This window comes from Aspergillus nidulans, chromosome VI, assembly GCF_000011425.1.
Source record: "Aspergillus nidulans FGSC A4 chromosome VI".
Lineage (NCBI taxonomy): Eukaryota > Fungi > Ascomycota > Eurotiomycetes > Eurotiales > Aspergillaceae > Aspergillus > Aspergillus nidulans.
In genome coordinates, this window is record NC_066262.1 from 444,087 (window position 1) to 459,458 (window position 15,372).

The 15,372-nt window shown below is 49.6% G+C and overlaps 5 protein-coding genes across 5 annotated transcripts, besides 1 other annotated feature; 4 read left to right on the top strand and 1 right to left on the bottom strand.

The window, feature by feature from the left end:
- Nucleotides 1–15,372: part of a sequence feature (contig 1.169 1..351151(-1)) that runs on past both edges of the window.
- Nucleotides 163–2,137, bottom strand: ANIA_09096 (uncharacterized protein; the record flags this gene model as incomplete). The annotated part of the gene is made up of 2 exons (XM_677273.2): nucleotides 163–1,659; nucleotides 1,910–2,137. 2 exons carry the CDS (start codon nucleotides 2,135–2,137, stop codon nucleotides 532–534), a joined length of 1,356 nt encoding a protein of 451 aa, XP_682365.1. The 3' UTR covers nucleotides 163–531.
- Nucleotides 5,397–7,030, top strand: ANIA_09095 (protein cyp8; the record flags this gene model as incomplete). Its single annotated transcript, XM_677272.2, has 4 exons — nucleotides 5,397–5,476; nucleotides 5,586–6,286; nucleotides 6,342–6,538; nucleotides 6,595–7,030. 4 exons carry the CDS (start codon nucleotides 5,397–5,399, stop codon nucleotides 7,000–7,002), a joined length of 1,386 nt encoding a protein of 461 aa, XP_682364.1. The 3' UTR covers nucleotides 7,003–7,030.
- On the top strand, nucleotides 7,489–9,370 carry ANIA_09094 (UDP-N-acetylglucosamine diphosphorylase). The gene is made up of 3 exons (XM_677271.2): nucleotides 7,489–8,351; nucleotides 8,416–9,150; nucleotides 9,210–9,370. Exons 1-3 carry the CDS (start codon nucleotides 7,641–7,643, stop codon nucleotides 9,279–9,281), a joined length of 1,518 nt encoding a protein of 505 aa, XP_682363.1. The 5' UTR covers nucleotides 7,489–7,640; the 3' UTR covers nucleotides 9,282–9,370.
- gisB (putative zinc knuckle nucleic acid binding protein) lies at nucleotides 9,757–11,791 on the top strand. Its single transcript, XM_050612427.1, has 8 exons — nucleotides 9,757–9,851; nucleotides 10,176–10,250; nucleotides 10,311–10,346; nucleotides 10,416–10,427; nucleotides 10,484–10,525; nucleotides 10,585–10,700; nucleotides 10,759–10,950; nucleotides 11,004–11,791. Exons 2-8 carry the CDS (start codon nucleotides 10,196–10,198, stop codon nucleotides 11,250–11,252), a joined length of 702 nt encoding a protein of 233 aa, XP_050468351.1. The 5' UTR covers nucleotides 9,757–9,851; nucleotides 10,176–10,195; the 3' UTR covers nucleotides 11,253–11,791.
- Nucleotides 12,160–15,240, top strand: ANIA_09092 (uncharacterized protein; the record flags this gene model as incomplete). Its single annotated transcript, XM_677269.2, has 13 exons — nucleotides 12,160–12,198; nucleotides 12,291–12,327; nucleotides 12,374–12,429; nucleotides 12,484–12,579; nucleotides 12,630–12,733; nucleotides 12,781–13,208; nucleotides 13,258–13,280; nucleotides 13,329–13,491; nucleotides 13,545–13,606; nucleotides 13,679–13,698; nucleotides 13,854–14,793; nucleotides 14,851–14,985; nucleotides 15,193–15,240. The coding sequence occupies 12 exons, from the start codon at nucleotides 12,160–12,162 to the stop codon at nucleotides 14,857–14,859; spliced, it is 1,977 nt and encodes a 658-aa protein (XP_682361.1). The 3' UTR covers nucleotides 14,860–14,985; nucleotides 15,193–15,240.

Genomic DNA, 15,372 nt, shown 5'->3' on the forward strand with positions numbered 1-15,372 from the left:
CAAAATTCATTTCAGAAGCCCAAATCCTGGTCCTGGAACCAGGATAAGAGGACAAAGAGCAATCCAACGAACAGATGATCATAATAAGCGGACAAGTTACACGTTATCTCATGATAGCGATGCCGTTCAAGACCTTCAAGCTGATTTATGCTGAGCCAACTAGTATATCAAATCAAGCGGCCTGAGCACCGGTATTAGTTAATTATCCCGCCGCCTATAAGAAAGAAAGCCGCGGCCGTACAAAATCGGATTACCCAATGGACAAAACGAAGTTTAGAACACGAGGAATAGGTAAATAGGAGAGCTAACGAAAAGTAAAAAGGAAAAAGGAAAGAAAATTAGGAAAATCATGCATCGACTATAGGTTGACAGGACTGTGTCTTTTCCTTTGTTGTTTTTCTTTTTGGCGAATTGTCTGCAGTTTCTCGAATCCGATTGTTTGTCCTACCTGTCATGCGACTTCCTAAATCAAGTGTAAACAGACAATGCCCACGTCGTGCCTCAACAATGTTGATCTATCAAAACGCCACATTACTGGGAGCAGAGACCGGCGTAGTTTGGATGCGCGGCGATTGTGTGTAAAACCGATTTCTCATCAGTTTGAGGAAGACTAACTGAGTGCGTCGACCGCGTATACGGTAGTCCGTTAATCAGTGTGCTCTCAGAGCCTGGGTCGTCCGCCTCTGATCGGTTTCTGTAGGCTGGCCTGGTGTACCCGTAGGTATCTGGTCGGTAGTCCGTGTGTGACACCAACCGCCTACTGTCGCGTGAAAACGCTCTGTATCGAGAATCCGCATTTTCACGGAATTCATCGCCTGCCTCGGTGGCGCATGGTGTAATTTCTAGGCCGGCAAAAGATCCGGACGAAGGTGACAAGGGTGAGGTTGCACTGCCTGGCGCGACTGGTAGAAACCCGAACGACATATCGTTTCCGCTTGTTGGAATCAATTTTGCTCGATCCACTGTCCCGCTGTTGAAGGGCATATTCAAGCCTGGTGTGATGGGCGTGCGAGGTTCGCATTTGGAAGCCCAACGGTGGCCAGACTTATAGGTATGGACGGACGGTAGCCCGTCAGTGGTTGTGATGGGACCACTGTTGCTCCCTGAATGCATGCTCCGGCTGGTGGGGTTGGGAAGCATTCGCTCTGTCCCCTGGGCTGAAGATGCCAGCGAACCGTGGGTGATCCCCAAGCTAGAAGCTCCATTCGTTTGCCCCTGTCCGGGGTTCATATAAGAATAGGCATGGTTTAGGGAATTCTCTGCATCATTCTCTGAGAACATTGTTTCGGTGGGAGCTCGACTCCCGGGCAAAACTGCGGCCCAGTTTTTGGAATTCCATCCCAGCTGGCAATAATCTGGCATAAATACCTGAGGAGAGTTTGGCAGAATATAGGCGGAAGATGTCTGAACATTGTACGGGCTTGAGGACTCCTCATCATAATTGATGGTAGGGTCAATGCCAAAGGGCTGTCGACCGTAGGGATTCTGAGTGTCTGGGGTCACTCCGTAGTCTGAAGCCCTTGATGATGAGGAGACACGATGATTGGAATGATTTATAGGGAATCCGCCCATTTTAGAAGGGGTTGCGGAAGGCACGTATATCCGTGAGGCCATATCACTTGCAGGATAGGGCCACCCAGGTCCTGGGGGAACCTTTGCCTGCAAAATGGAAGAGTTCACCTTTACATCCAGTTAGCTCTTCTGTCGTAATGAAAGGTGCAAGGGTTGTAGTGGGTTGAGGAAGCTAGCTTGCCCTTAAGAATTGACATTGTATATTTCCAGCGCTCCGACAGTTAGAACAACCCTGGCCATCACCAACATCGCCACTGCACTTGATCTTTCGTCTCCGACATCTCATGCACTATTACTGTTAGCCGTGTCAGTTGCTTGCATATTTTGCATTACCCACTGCGACTGGTATCCGTCGTCTTGTGGCGCCCCGCGTCTTCGCCTCAATCTCGCTCCCAATGTTGATACAGCCTAAGTTCCTGTCCACGATATCTTGTTGACTGTCACTTTGGAGGGGTTGGGACATTGACAGAGCATCCCGCTTCGAGTGTGCATCGAAGCTGACCTCGTCATCAGCAGGGTAGAATGTTTGGGCCATGACTTCATCCATCAGTGATGAGGGAAACATATCGGTTTTCGTTTCCGTTGGACTCACATATGTAGTAAAAAGCAGGGCAGGATCACGGGAGTAGAAGTACTTTTGAAATCTTAAGCAGAAGGAATAGACGATATGCGATCAGTAGTCAGGGATATCCGCTTGTGTTCAACATTTCCCATCAACGAAGCATATTGGGAAAGGGCCCGGTACGGTACCTCTAGAGTGAAGGTGTGAGTGGATACAAGTCCAGATTTAAGGCCCATGTGCCTGTACGGAGTAGGTATTTTCTTTCCCTTTTGATTGCCTACTTTTTTTTTGTTTTCATTTTGTTTAATTTGTTTCCCCCCTTCTCTTCGTCTCTCTTTTGTTTTTGCTGCCCCGTCCCTGTCGCAATCCTGCTGGTAGATCCCAACTAGGCCAGATGCGACCTCGTCTCGAATATTCCCAGCGACAGATTCTGTCGCCCTATTGGCCAGCCATTCAAGAGAGGTCAGTGATCATTCTCTTACCTGACTCTTTGTTCCATTTTGCCTGAGCTGTACTGGGAAGATCATCAGGCTGCAATCGTCCGTGTCGCATGCTGGCCTAGTGCTCCCGGTTGAACCATTTGAAACTCCCTGCTTGAGGGCCAGACAGCAAGAAAGTGCATCCTGGTGTTGAGAGAAGTTCCGTTTCACAAGAAGTAACGTCGGTTGCACGTTTCACCATGCAAGTGTCATGATTCACCTGATGCGTTACCACCAGGTCTATCATCCCTCTAGGGAGGGAAATAGAGATTGCCCGACTGTGGTTGCGGCCAATTGTTGGGTCAATCGCATCCGCAATCTTCAAATCCCTCCTCTCCCCAATTAAGCGCGATTATCCCGGCTGGCGTCAAGGGAAGCTAAGCTCGGTATCGCCAACCTTCTGTTTTGCTGGCGGTTGTAGAGCGGGCAGCCGCCGATTACGTTTGCGGAGTTGCTTTTAGCGCGCTATAGCTGTCTCTGATCCCAAGGGGAAATGGGGTCGAATGTTTGCGCGATGCTTGGGAAGGGCTGTGTCCTGCTGGGCAGCCTGTTGGCCGGCCGTGACGTCCTCCACCATCAAACACTTCTGGGGGAAGCGGTCAAAATTCCGCCAGTACTTTTGACAGGCCATCAGTGGTCTCGAATAAGATCCACGACAGCGTATTTGTTAGCGCTATCCAGGGTCCACTCGCCCGCATCCTTTTCAGGTGTATTCGGTTCAAGGTGTACAACTCATTGCAAACGAACCCTTTGGTAGCGATTACACTAATGTCTCGGAAGAGGGAGGCCCATGTCTGCGTATGAGTGATAGATGCGATTTTAAGGTCTGACTGGAACATCAGAGTGCCAGTGACACATGCGGTTGATTCCTAATCCAAGATAGATTTGGAAATCTTAGCACGAAAGCAAGCTGACCGGGAAGACATGACTGGGCCAGTCTGGCGCAAGGCATAGTATTGAGTCATTCTTATTGACTCGGCAGAGTCGGGAAAGCCATATCGGCCACATAGATCAAGGCCAAGCCTCACAGTAGCCGGGATGTTAGAATAAAAAAAGAGAGCAGCACGGCAGAAGGACGTAAGCCAATAATAATGGGATGAAGAATGAAGCTTTCCATCGAATCTCACAGCGCCTTGGATCTCCTAGAGTGCTGTCAGTCAGGTTCGGCATGGACGTGGAGCTAGTCTAGTAACATGCACGGGGCTCAGGGGTCCTATGTGAGGAGCCTGCAGAAAGAACAAATGTACCTACAGTATCTTGCCTGAAAGTACAGGCGACTGTGGTAAACATCGACGGCCTGCATGTGTGCTCCTAGCCAGCTCGAAGCTACTATACTGCTACGTTTATGGGTGGTAGTCGACTTTTATCCCGCGAAGCCGCTCGTATAGACGTTCAAAGTATGTATATCTATATTTCCTCATGACTGTTAGATTTCGATCGCATAAGGGGTAGAGATTGGGCTGGCGAGTGCATTGCTTCAAGATCAGTGCAGTGACGTGTGCAGGAAATCCCTCCCTGCCGTACATCTGTGTCTCCATGTATTGGCCAACAACATTTACAATTCGCAAAAGGTCCAGCCACAGAGTAAAAAGAACCAGTAAAGGCCACTGGTGGTGCTTCGAATGGCCATCATGTTGCCAGTCCCTTGTCAGGTTTGGTCAAAGCGCTGGGAGCCCAAGCAATATCAGAAATCTTCACCACGTGTATTCCCCAGATTCAGACAAAGCCAGCAAGTGGCTACCAGTGGCTGCCAGGGCCGGCGAACTGAAAAGCATAAAAATCCACGGTACAGTTCAGTTATAAGTTGTAACAAGCTGCAGGATACCGCCGTTACTCCAACGTCTGTGGTGGAACTGCAAGGAATTCGTGATTTAAAGGAGCAACTGCACCTCTAGGCCGTTCCTTTTTGTTTGCAAGAGCGCTGCACGGTGCTGAAAGTCCTGGGCAGAAAGGACAGAAAATCTCCGTAAAGGTGCAATGACCTTGGGTTACAGTTGAACTGTCTGCACGCAAGGTAGCAGTCATCCAAGCTCCCTCCCATCCAACGCTAGTGCTATCAAGAGCCAGCTGCGTTGATGCAAACTCCAGTTCAAGATTGCGCTGCAAGTTTAGACGCGATCTCAGAAGGAGCATATCATCTCCTTAGCCATTCGACTTGCGTTCGCCTTGTTCCTATTTGGATCCTGGCCATCGATCCAGGGACTAAACTAGGCCTGCAGAGGAAGTCCCTCCCTGGCCTAGGCCTCACTGCTGAAGGCTGTCCAACGACATTTCCGGAATCTATATTGCAAGGATAGCCCTTGTTACACGGGGGCGCCCGGAAGCCGCCTCCGACTCCGAGGAATGAAGCCTTGTCAATCACATTAACGTCGGCTTGAATCGAAATGAGCAGCATTAGACTGTGATGATGCACCGGGAGCTGCAGCAGTTCAACCCGGCAGTGACAGGAGCAAGGTGGAAGCTAGAAGTTGTTGGATGTTGCCGCAGCTGCGGTGGCTGTTGTCTGTCGTTGACTCGTTCATGATCGGCGCGCAAGACCAAGACCGAGCGCGCCCGGGCGGCGGGCGGAATGATGACGGCGGCTCCGCATTGGATCTTGTCCGGGGGACCTTTTTTCTTTGCTCCTTGCAGAGAAAAAATAATCCGATTGTGAAGGCTACTGCCAACCCCATCTTTCTAGCTAGTTCTCTGGACTTTTGTCACTTACCCAAGCTCGCGTATCGGTTCTTGTCACATCTGTTCGTTCGACGGGGCGTCGATCCTCCCTGGTGCCGGCAGATGCGATGAGCGTCCTACTCGAAACGTCTTTGGGTGACATTGTCATCGACCTCTTGGTCGACGAGTCGCCTAAAGCATGTGAGAAGTAAGTACCCCTGTATATTTCTGCGTCTTTTCCGGGGTTGTTGTTCATGTATTGTACCATGTTGAGTGGCTGAACGAGAAACTAAGCTGTCTGTCTTCAATGACACTAGCTTCCTGAAGCTCTGCAAGGTCAAATATTACAATTTCTCGCCCTTCTACAGCGTCCAGAAAAACTTCTCTTTTCAGACCGGCGATCCGATCGGGCCCGATTCTCCAGATAGCAATGGCGGTTCATCTATATGGGGTTTGCTCGAAGGACCCTCAAAACAAGCCGTTCCCCTTGCTCTCCCTCCGAAGTTGAAACACGACGAAAAGGGAACCGTGAGCATGGCGGCTGTGCCCTCTCCACATGATCCGGATCTTCGTCTTGTCACAAGCCAGTTCATTGTTACGCTGGGCGATAATCTCGATTATTTGGATGGCAAGGCAGTCATCTTCGGTAAGGTGGTGGAGGGCTTTGATGTGCTTGAAAAAGTCAACGAGGCTTTCATAGATGATCGAGGCCGGCCGCTGAAAGACATTCGCATCCGTCATACAGTCATACTCGATGATCCATTTGACGACCCGCCAGGCTTGGTGGAACCACCGGAGAGCCCCCTGCCAACAAAGGCGCAGTTGGCGACTGTAAGGATCGCCGATGATGAGGATCTCGGGGATGACATGGATGAAGCATCTATGGAAAAACTTCGGCGGGAACGCGAGGCACGGGCGCAAGCTCTGACCTTGGAGATGGTCGGTGACCTCCCCTTTGCTGAGGTCAAGCCGCCGGAGAATGTCCTGTTTGTTTGCAAACTAAACCCTGTGACCCAAGGTACAACAGATTACATCCTATTTTGGGGGGAGCGTACGCTGACAGATGGTTACAGATGAGGATTTAGAGCTTATCTTTAGTCGCTTTGGAAAGATCTTATCCTGCGAAGTTATCAGAGATAAGCGAACGGGCGACAGTTTGCAGTACGCTTTTATAGAGTTTGAGAGCCAGAAGGATTGTGAACAGGCATATTTCAAGATGCAGGGAGTCTTGATAGATGACCACCGAATCCATGTGGACTTTTCTCAGAGTGTGAGTAGCCGCCTCTGCAGCGTCCTTCGATCCAATATTAACAACAACCCTAATAGGTATCAAAACTGTCAGAAAGCTGGCGTGATGCTACTGTGAAGAAACGGAGCGCGCAAAGAGGTGGTTTCGGCGGTGTTGCTGGCCTTGAGAAGAAGCGTCAGTACAGGGCAAGCGAAAATGCTCGTGAACGCGCCAACTACAACATGGTGTTCGACAAAAATGACAACAGGCGGTCTGCGCCTCGTGAACGATCATACAGTCGAAGTCCCCAAAGAAACAACTACCGGGATAGAAGAGATAGTCGAAGTCCACGGCGAGATTCTTACCGAAGCCGATATGGTGATAGGTCCAATAGTCGAAGTCCACCACTGCGAGATCGTGACAGGATCAGGACCGACTACTATGACAATGATCGACGGCGTGGCTACCGTGACGATGACAGATATAGAGACCGCCGACGTCGGTAGCAGAAGCCCCTGACGGAGTTCTGAAGCTCAGCGAGTACTACCCATAAGCCTTAAGTTAATGTAAATAAAACGACTGCCATCTCTAGAGCACTGTCTTGTCCCCACGATCAGCGAAGAAGCTTCATCCGTTGTATGCGAGCACAACGTGGGAGGATGTATTATTCTATTTGCAGAGACGCTGTGAGTGGCGCTCGATAAGTTGGGTGAAACATCCAGCTGAGCTCTAGTCTACGGTATGGATTGGTGTATGCCCCGCCTTTGGTCGAAGCTTCGCGCAGATTGGTTCTCCAGGCAAGCCAAAAGGGAAAATGGATTAGATGGAAAGGAGCCAAGATCAATGGCCTGAATACTGGAGCATGGTTTCCCTAAAAATAGGCAAATATGGCGAAGTTGATTCAAGTGGGAGCTGGCGGTCAACAATAAATAGAATACCTCCCTCCGTAGCTTGGTTACCGGGCCAGCCTCTGAACTCTTGATGCTTTAAAATACCAATTGGGGAACTGCACTCACCCCGCGCTTCTCTAATAAGTACCAATTTCTCCCTCTTCTGTCTTCCATTCCCCCTTTCTCCCGTCTTCTTCTTCCGTATTTATCTTACACCCTATCATCTCCCATATACTCGATTCCTGTTTTCCATTATGGCAGCCGCTATCAAGAGCCTTGTGGACAAGTTTCAGGGTCACTCCGAACCCGCCCTCCGTCAACCCTCGGCTGAGGAGGTCCGAGAGCTGAAACAGAAGTATGAGCAAGCGGGACAGTCACAAGTGTTTGCGTTCTACGATCAACTGAGCCAGAAGGAGCAAGCCCAGCTGTTCCATCAGCTGTCCGCCTTTGACCCCGCTCGCATCAACGAACTCGCAGACAGGGCTTTGAACCCCCCCAAATCCGAGACTGGACCAATCTCGCTCGAACCTCTGCCGGAAGTCGCTACCGCCTCAATTCTAGACTCCGATCCGAAAGACATCCAGAGCTACTACAATGAGGGTATCAAGCTCGTGGCGGATAATCAGGTTGCCGTGGTTCTGCTGGCGGGTGGACAGGGCACTCGGCTGGGAAGCTCGCAACCGAAGGGTTGTTTTGACATTGGTCTCCCAAGTCACAAGTCTCTTTTCCAGCTTCAAGCCGAGCGTATCGGTAAACTTCAGCTTCTTGCAAAGAAAACTTCGGGCAAGGACGCAGTGATCCCTTGGTATGTGATGACGAGTGGGCCTACACGCAAGCCCACGGAGGAGTTTTTCCAACAGCACAACTACTTTGGGTTGGACAAGAGCAACGTCTTTATCTTCGAGCAGGGCGTCTTGCCTTGCATCTCAAATGAAGGTAAAATTATGCTGGAAAGCAAATCCAAGGTACGAGAGAAGACCCTTTCGTCTTCAACTTAGCCAGACAATATCTCATAATTGCCTTTCCTAGGTGGCCGTTGCTCCCGATGGTAATGGAGGAATATACCAAGCTTTGCTCGCGGCCGGTGTGAGGGAGGACATGCGAAAGCGTGGAATCAAGCATATCCACGCTTATTGTGTCGATAATTGCTTGGTCAAGGTTGCGGATCCCGTTTTTATCGGTTTCGCCGCCTCCAAGAAGGTTGATCTTGCCACAAAGGTGGTGCGGAAACGCAACGCTACCGAGTCGGTCGGCCTGATTCTTCAGAAGAATGGCAAGCCAGACGTGGTCGAATACTCCGAAATTGACAAGGAAACAGCAGAGGCCAAGGATTCCAAGAACCCTGACCTTCTTAAGTTCCGTGCTGCAAATATTGTCAACCACTACTACTCCTTTGACTTCTTCAACTCCATCGAGACCTGGGTTCACAAGCTGCCGCACCACATCGCTCGAAAGAAGATACCTAGTGTTAACATCGAGAGCGGCGAGGTTGTCAAGCCCGAGAAGCCGAATGGTATCAAGCTGGAACAGTTCATCTTCGATGTTTTCCCCATGCTTCCCCTTGAGAAGTTTGCCAGCATTGAGGTACGTCGAGAAGACGAGTTCTCACCTCTAAAGAACGCTCGAGGCACTGGGGAGGACGACCCAGACACCAGCAAGCGAGACATCATGAACCAGGGTCAGCGATGGATTGAGAGTGCTGGTGGGGTTGTTGTCACTGAGGGAGATGCCGTGGGTGTTGAAGTATCTCCTTTGATCAGTTATGTAAGTTTCTTGGGCTTTCAAATATTAACTCGCGTGTTTCTAACAAACGTCTGTTGTAGGGTGGAGAGGGACTCGAGTTCCTCAAAGGCCGCGAACTCAAAGCGCCCGCCGTAATTGAAAAGGAGGAGTAAATTATACAAACTATATCTGTTTTCAGCTATTCATACTTTTATCAAAACATAAAACATATTTAACGGCACAACTTCGCATCGCCTCGCCTATATAAGCGTGCTGAAGGTTGGGCTTCATGCACCATTCCATGTGATACTTCGTAGCTTCTAATCGCTGCTCATTACAAGAATCTGGGGCAAGCACCTTACGCGATACGGGAAAGCCCGGGAGCTAAAGTTTTTCCTCAGTCCGCTTTACTTTTCCCTCTGTGCTGGCTGTTGGTCGCTTGTAACAGTTTGGAATTTCTTCAGAATATCTGCTATCCTCGTGCGTTACAGGAATTTTTTTTATAACCTTCCCGTTTTTGTCTTGGAGGGTTGGCGTGTTGTGTCTGTCTGCTGAAGGTTAGTCGTCCCAATCGTTGTGTGTGTCTGTGGCAGCAAAGCTCTCGTCTTTGTCAGCCCACTTATTTTTTTTGAGTCCTGAGAGTGGGCTGTTGGAGATTGCTCCTACTTTGAGATTCTCAAACTGACGATCAACCCAGCGCAATCGATATAAGGAGAATTTTCGAAGTTTGCGGTCTAGGAAGGGTGAGTGAGCTGCTGGAGTACCACTCGTGACTTTGTCCTTTGCGTTACGGTCTTCATTTTGCGATGTTTTGCGCTCCGGTTCATCGCGGTTCAAGCTTCACTTTCAAATGAGCATGCCTTTCTGCCTTCCCCGGGAGTCAATCTCTACGAACTGCTATATACAAGCCACGAGCGCTTAAATTATGCCGCCTGTCCCTCCGTACTTCTCGTTTGCGCCTCTTTGGTACCAATAGTCATGCCTTGTCGATCCGCATAAAGTCCCACTTCTCAGCGCATGAGTTGGTTCAGCATTGCTGACTGGAGATTTGTCCTACCGTCTTTTAGCTCGTTACATACAGAAAATCATGATGCTCTCTCGACGTGCCTGCTACAAGTGTGGCAACATTGGCCATTACGCTGGTTAGTCGCGGGGAAGGAATACCGGGGTGAGAAGCGGAATGTGCTAACGGGCTTGTCAAGAGGTCTGCTCTTCTTCTGAGCGTCTCTGCTACAACTGTGAGTGGATTATAATGATTCAGAACCTATACCTCTAGTTCATCACGCTGATTCGCTTGGGTACAATAGGCAAGCAGCCTGGTAGGTCTCAGATGGTGTGTGACATTGCACGGAGCAAATATCTGATCCGCGGACAGGACACGAATCCAGCAGCTGCCCGCGCCCTCGTACTACCGAGAGTAAGAGTTCCAAGTCAATCGAGGAAAGGCACAGGGGTACTGATATTTATAACTTCCAGCTAAGCAATGCTACAACTGCCAAGGCCTAGGCCACGTTCAAGCGGATTGTCCCACGTTGCGCCTCAACGGCGCCAACGGTCGTTGCTACAACTGCAGCCAGCCCGGCCACCTTGCTGTACGTTTGACAATCCATCCCTGCATGTCAAAACAAAACTAACTGCGTTTCTTGCCAGCGTAACTGCCCGGCTCCTGCATCTGGTGCTCCTCGAGGCACTGGCGCTCCCCGTGGAGGATTTGGTGGCGGTTTCCGCGGTGGATATGGCGGCTACCCTCGCGCTGCCACTTGCTACAAATGCGGTGGCCCGAATCACTTTGCCCGTGACTGTCAGGCCCAGGCTATGAAGTGCTACGCCTGCGGAAAGCTTGTAAGTGCAACATACATTCTTTGTAGACTTAATAGGGCTAACATAATTTTCAGGGTCACATCTCCCGCGACTGCACGGCTCCCAACGGTGGTCCCTTGAGCTCAGCTGGCAAGGTCTGCTACAAGTGTTCCCAGGCTGGTCATATCTCTCGGGACTGCCCTAACAATGAGGCCACTACTGAGTCGGCTATCCCTGCCGCCGCCACTGCTCCTGTAGCTGCTCCTGTAGCTGCTGCTGCTGCTGCTGTCGAGACTGATGCTGGTCCTGTTGCGGCTGCAGCTCCTACCACCGCCGTCGCGTAGGAGGGAAAAGGCTATCTCAAGTCATCATAATGGCCATACAGCCATTTTTCCTTATTTCTCTTCATTTTATACATCGGACTTACCGGCCTAGGTTGGATCCATTTTTGTGTTTTCGTGCATATATTACGCCCCTCATGTTTCATTTCTCGACACGTCCTTTTCCTTATTCCTCTTATGTATACGGCGGACAAAAGTTTCACGAAGACTTAGGTTCCCTTACTGCTTGGATCCTTTGCACGATTCAGGGTCTTATGATTGGCGTCTATTGTACTCCTCGGATATCTTTCTCATTGATACTATAGGTGTGGCAAGGAGAGGAGGCGAGGCGGAGGGTTAATCGAGCGCGAGCCGAAGTGTTGGTATGCAGTGGAATAGGCCTGGCTTCGAGACCAGGGTGGATGGGATTGTTCAAGTTGTGCTGAAGGTCGCCAGTGAGCATGGAAAGGTGCCTGGTGCGATGGTCACCTGCTCATTGTGCGTGCGATATCCTTATACTCGTCGAAAGTGAAGCAAAAAAAGGAGAAAAGCAATATTCAATTTTGAGTTTGAGTGCAGCACCTGCACTTGTTTGGTGTCAATGGACGACACTAGCCAGTAATTTCCCCTAAGCTACCACGTAAATAACACAATCGTCACATATAATCCAGCTAGGATCTTGGGGTGTTGGTGAATGTGGAGGGTATTCCCAAGCATTGTGAGCTCATTATATCAGCCCAGTCTGCCGCCGCAGGTCATTCCTCCCAACTACATAAGTACCTTGAGACGTCGGCATACCTCTTCCATTCTTTCTTTTCTGACCTCCAGTAGCTACTTAAACCTTGCAGCGCTATCATCATAGAAATCTAAAACCCCATCTATACAACAACTCTTATAACAAGTCTGGATCTGCCTCCTCATCCTCTTCGCCATGCCTGGATCTGAAGCCAGCGACGAATTCGGCGACGATGTGAGTCTAGCTCTTTCCTCGTTTATTCTCCTATGTGCTTTCATCACGTCTGCTTCAGAACTGTTCGCTAACGCTGATATCACGTACGATAGGACTACATCGTTGATATTGACTGCATTCAAGCTCATGGTACTCGTCCGACTTGCTCTTCTCTTTAAAGATTGACCATATACAGGAATTGGCGCTGCAGATATCACAAAGCTGAAGGCGAATGGATTCTTCACTATTGCTGTAATTCTCCTGCCAGCCCTGTTACTGTCCTGACGCTTACTTATTGCCATCGAGTCGATCCACGGGGCAACGAGGAAAACTCTATTGAAGATCAAGGGTTTTAGTGAGATCAAGGTGGAAAAGATCAAAGAGGCTATCAACAAGTGTTTGGTAAGATTAGAGAAGGGGTCTTCAATATCTATTTATGCTAACCGTAATAGCCTTCGGCTTCGGGTTTCATAACTGCAATGGAACTCAGCCATCAACGAAAGAGAGTTGTCCGTATTTCCACTGGCAGCAAGCAATTTGATTCGATCCTTGGAGGGTGTGTATCTCACAGCTGTGAGAAGCTAGTTTTCTGACAAACTGCAGTGGTTTCCAGAGTATGAGCATCAGCGAAGTATTCGGCGAGTTCCGCTGCGGCAAGACCCAACTCTCCCACACCATGTCCGTTGTCGCACAGCTTCCCAAGGACATGGGCGGTGCAGAGGGAAAGGTAGCTTACATTGACACAGAAGGCACATTCCGTCCTGAGCGCATTGGGCAGATTGCAGAACGGTTTGGAGTTGATCCTGACTCTGCTAAAGAGAACATTGCTTATGCCCGTGCTTTGAATAGCGAGCATCAGCTCGAGTTGCTAAACACTCTTAGCAAAGAGTTTGTTGGTGGGGAGTATAGGCTGCTGATCATCGACAGCATTATGAACTGTTTCAGGGTTGATTTCTGTGGACGTGGAGAGCTAGCGGATCGCCAACAGAAGCTCAATCAGTTCCTGATGAAGCTCGCTCATATGGCCGAAGGTGAGCCCGTCACTCATCGTCAAAGAACTCGGCTGATGTTTTGTAATAGAGTTCAATGTGTGCGTCTTAATGGTAAGCACGACACTCTGCATTTAGAACGTGGCTCACACCACTGTTAAGACGAACCAAGTTCAGAGTGATCCTGGTGCCAGTGCGCTCTTCTCTGGAGCTGATGGCCGTAAGCCTGTCGGTGGGCATGTTCTTGCTCATGCTTCAACGACTCGAGTTCTGCTTCGGAAAGGTCGCGGCGAGGAGCGCGTGGCAAAAATCCAGGACTCACCAGGTTAGTTGACTTTTCCTAGCAAGTAATGGATGCCTACTGAATATATACTTCAGACTGTCCTGAGCGTGAGGCGACATATCTGATCACCAATGGCGGAATTGACGATCCCGACAAGGTATAGATAACGAAGATATGGAGTAGTGGAATGGCAATTGAGAATATCTAAGATACCTATTCATTGTCGGAGTTAATTGTTGATGTTGTCGAGTTAGTGGTACAACTTTATGATAGCGGTCGAATTTACGGAGTACTTCTGCACCACCCTAACCAATCAATTCTCCACTCCGTAAAATTTCCGCTAAGTAACCTCTGCGGACAAAACTAATCTCAACGCAACAACACTTACGTTCAATACAATATAGTCATTCGAAGAAGAGCAAAATGAAGAAAAATATCGAGATTGCAGGCTATATAGCCCTGCCCCTCAACCTCCCAAGCACTGGCGCTTTTTCAACAACTGCAACACACTACCTCTACCTCCGCCCGCATGAACCACGCATCCCCGACGCTGATACACCCCGTTCGCTCTTCCTCGTCAACATCCCCATTGACACGACAGAAACACATATACGCCACTTATTTGGCACGCAACTTTCTGCCGGCCGCGTTGAACGCGTCGAGTTTGAGGCCGCACGTACAGGGAAGAAGCATGGCGCCGCGCAACTGGCCCTCGTGCAAGGCACGAATGTTGCTAAGAGCAAGAAACGTAAGCGCGTGACGGCGGATGAACTCGAGAACCGGTTGGATAATATTTCGCTTCCGTCGACATGGGACCGTCAGCTGCAGCGCAGCGGATCGCATGCGGTAGTGGTTTTCGTTGATAAGGCTAGTATGGATGCGAGCATGAAGGCGGCAAAGAAGGCAGCACGGAAGTCTACCACTATTACCTGGGGCGAAGGTATTGCGGATCGAATCCCCTCGCTAGGCCTTCAGCGTTACGTCTACCACCAGCGAGCGTGCTACCCACCTCGTGCTGAACTGCTGCGCGCGGTGAACGAGTATATGACTGTCTTTGCGGAGGTTTCGGAGGCTAGAAAACGAGAGGCTGCGCGACGTGCGGCGGAGCCCGACGAGGATGGCTTTATTACTGTTACAAGTGGCCCAAGGCTTACCTCCGCAGCTGGAGAGGAGGAGGCGAAGCGGTTGATTGAGAAGCAGAAGAAGCAAACGGAAGGGTTTGGGGACTTCTACCGGTTCCAGTCTAGGGAAAAGAGGAAGGAAAGGCAGATCGATTTATTGAAAAAGTTCGATGAGGATAAGAAGAGGCTGGAGGAGTTGAAGATGCGGAAGGGGAAAATTCGGGTCAGTTTCTACCTCTTATGTCCGTTTATAATTGGTATATGTACTAACTGGCTATAGCCTGAATGACGGGTTTCGTTCACTTGATGGTTTCATATGGTTTAGCACGGCGTTTGGAAGGTACAAAAGGTCTTCATTGCGTTGATCATCTGGGCCGACGGATTTCTGTGATGTGAGCTTGCTTGATCGCAATCTGTATGTTTATACATTTTCCTTGATACCCACATCCGTTTCATGATGAATACGCTGGGGCCAGAGTAGCAAGACTCCTATGTTGATGTCATGCACTGCCTTCAAACACCAGCATAAATAACAATCTTCTCACCTTCCTGAAGAACTGTTATTATGCACCTTGTTGACTCAGCATACCTGGCGGCGTCTGCTGACTATCCATCATTACAGGCTTATTATCAGCTGCACTGGACTATAGACAGTGTCCTTTCCGCAATGTATATCATAGAATGAGATACACACTTTAAGCAATGCTTTTTAACCCTATCTATATGTTTATACTTTTACGGCCTCCTAGTAAAACTACGTAGGCATTCACCCCCGCCTCTCGTCCAATACATTTAGATCTCG

What these genes read in the sequence shown, in the direction of transcription:
- ANIA_09094 (XM_677271.2), top strand. Translation starts at nt 7,641, where the DNA reads ATGGCAGCCGCTATCAAGAGCCTTGTGGACAAGTTTCAGGGTCACTCC. An exon ending in TGCTGGAAAGCAAATCCAAG is followed by an intron (nt 8,352 to 8,415) that starts GTACGAGAGAAG and finishes TGCCTTTCCTAG; the next exon opens with GTGGCCGTTGCTCCCGATGG. An exon ending in TATCTCCTTTGATCAGTTAT is followed by an intron (nt 9,151 to 9,209) that starts GTAAGTTTCTTG and finishes CGTCTGTTGTAG; the next exon opens with GGTGGAGAGGGACTCGAGTT.
- gisB (XM_050612427.1), top strand. Translation starts at nt 10,196, where the DNA reads ATGATGCTCTCTCGACGTGCCTGCTACAAGTGTGGCAACATTGGCCAT. An exon ending in CAACATTGGCCATTACGCTG is followed by an intron (nt 10,251 to 10,310) that starts GTTAGTCGCGGG and finishes GGGCTTGTCAAG; the next exon opens with AGGTCTGCTCTTCTTCTGAG. An exon ending in GCGCCCTCGTACTACCGAGA is followed by an intron (nt 10,526 to 10,584) that starts GTAAGAGTTCCA and finishes TATAACTTCCAG; the next exon opens with CTAAGCAATGCTACAACTGC.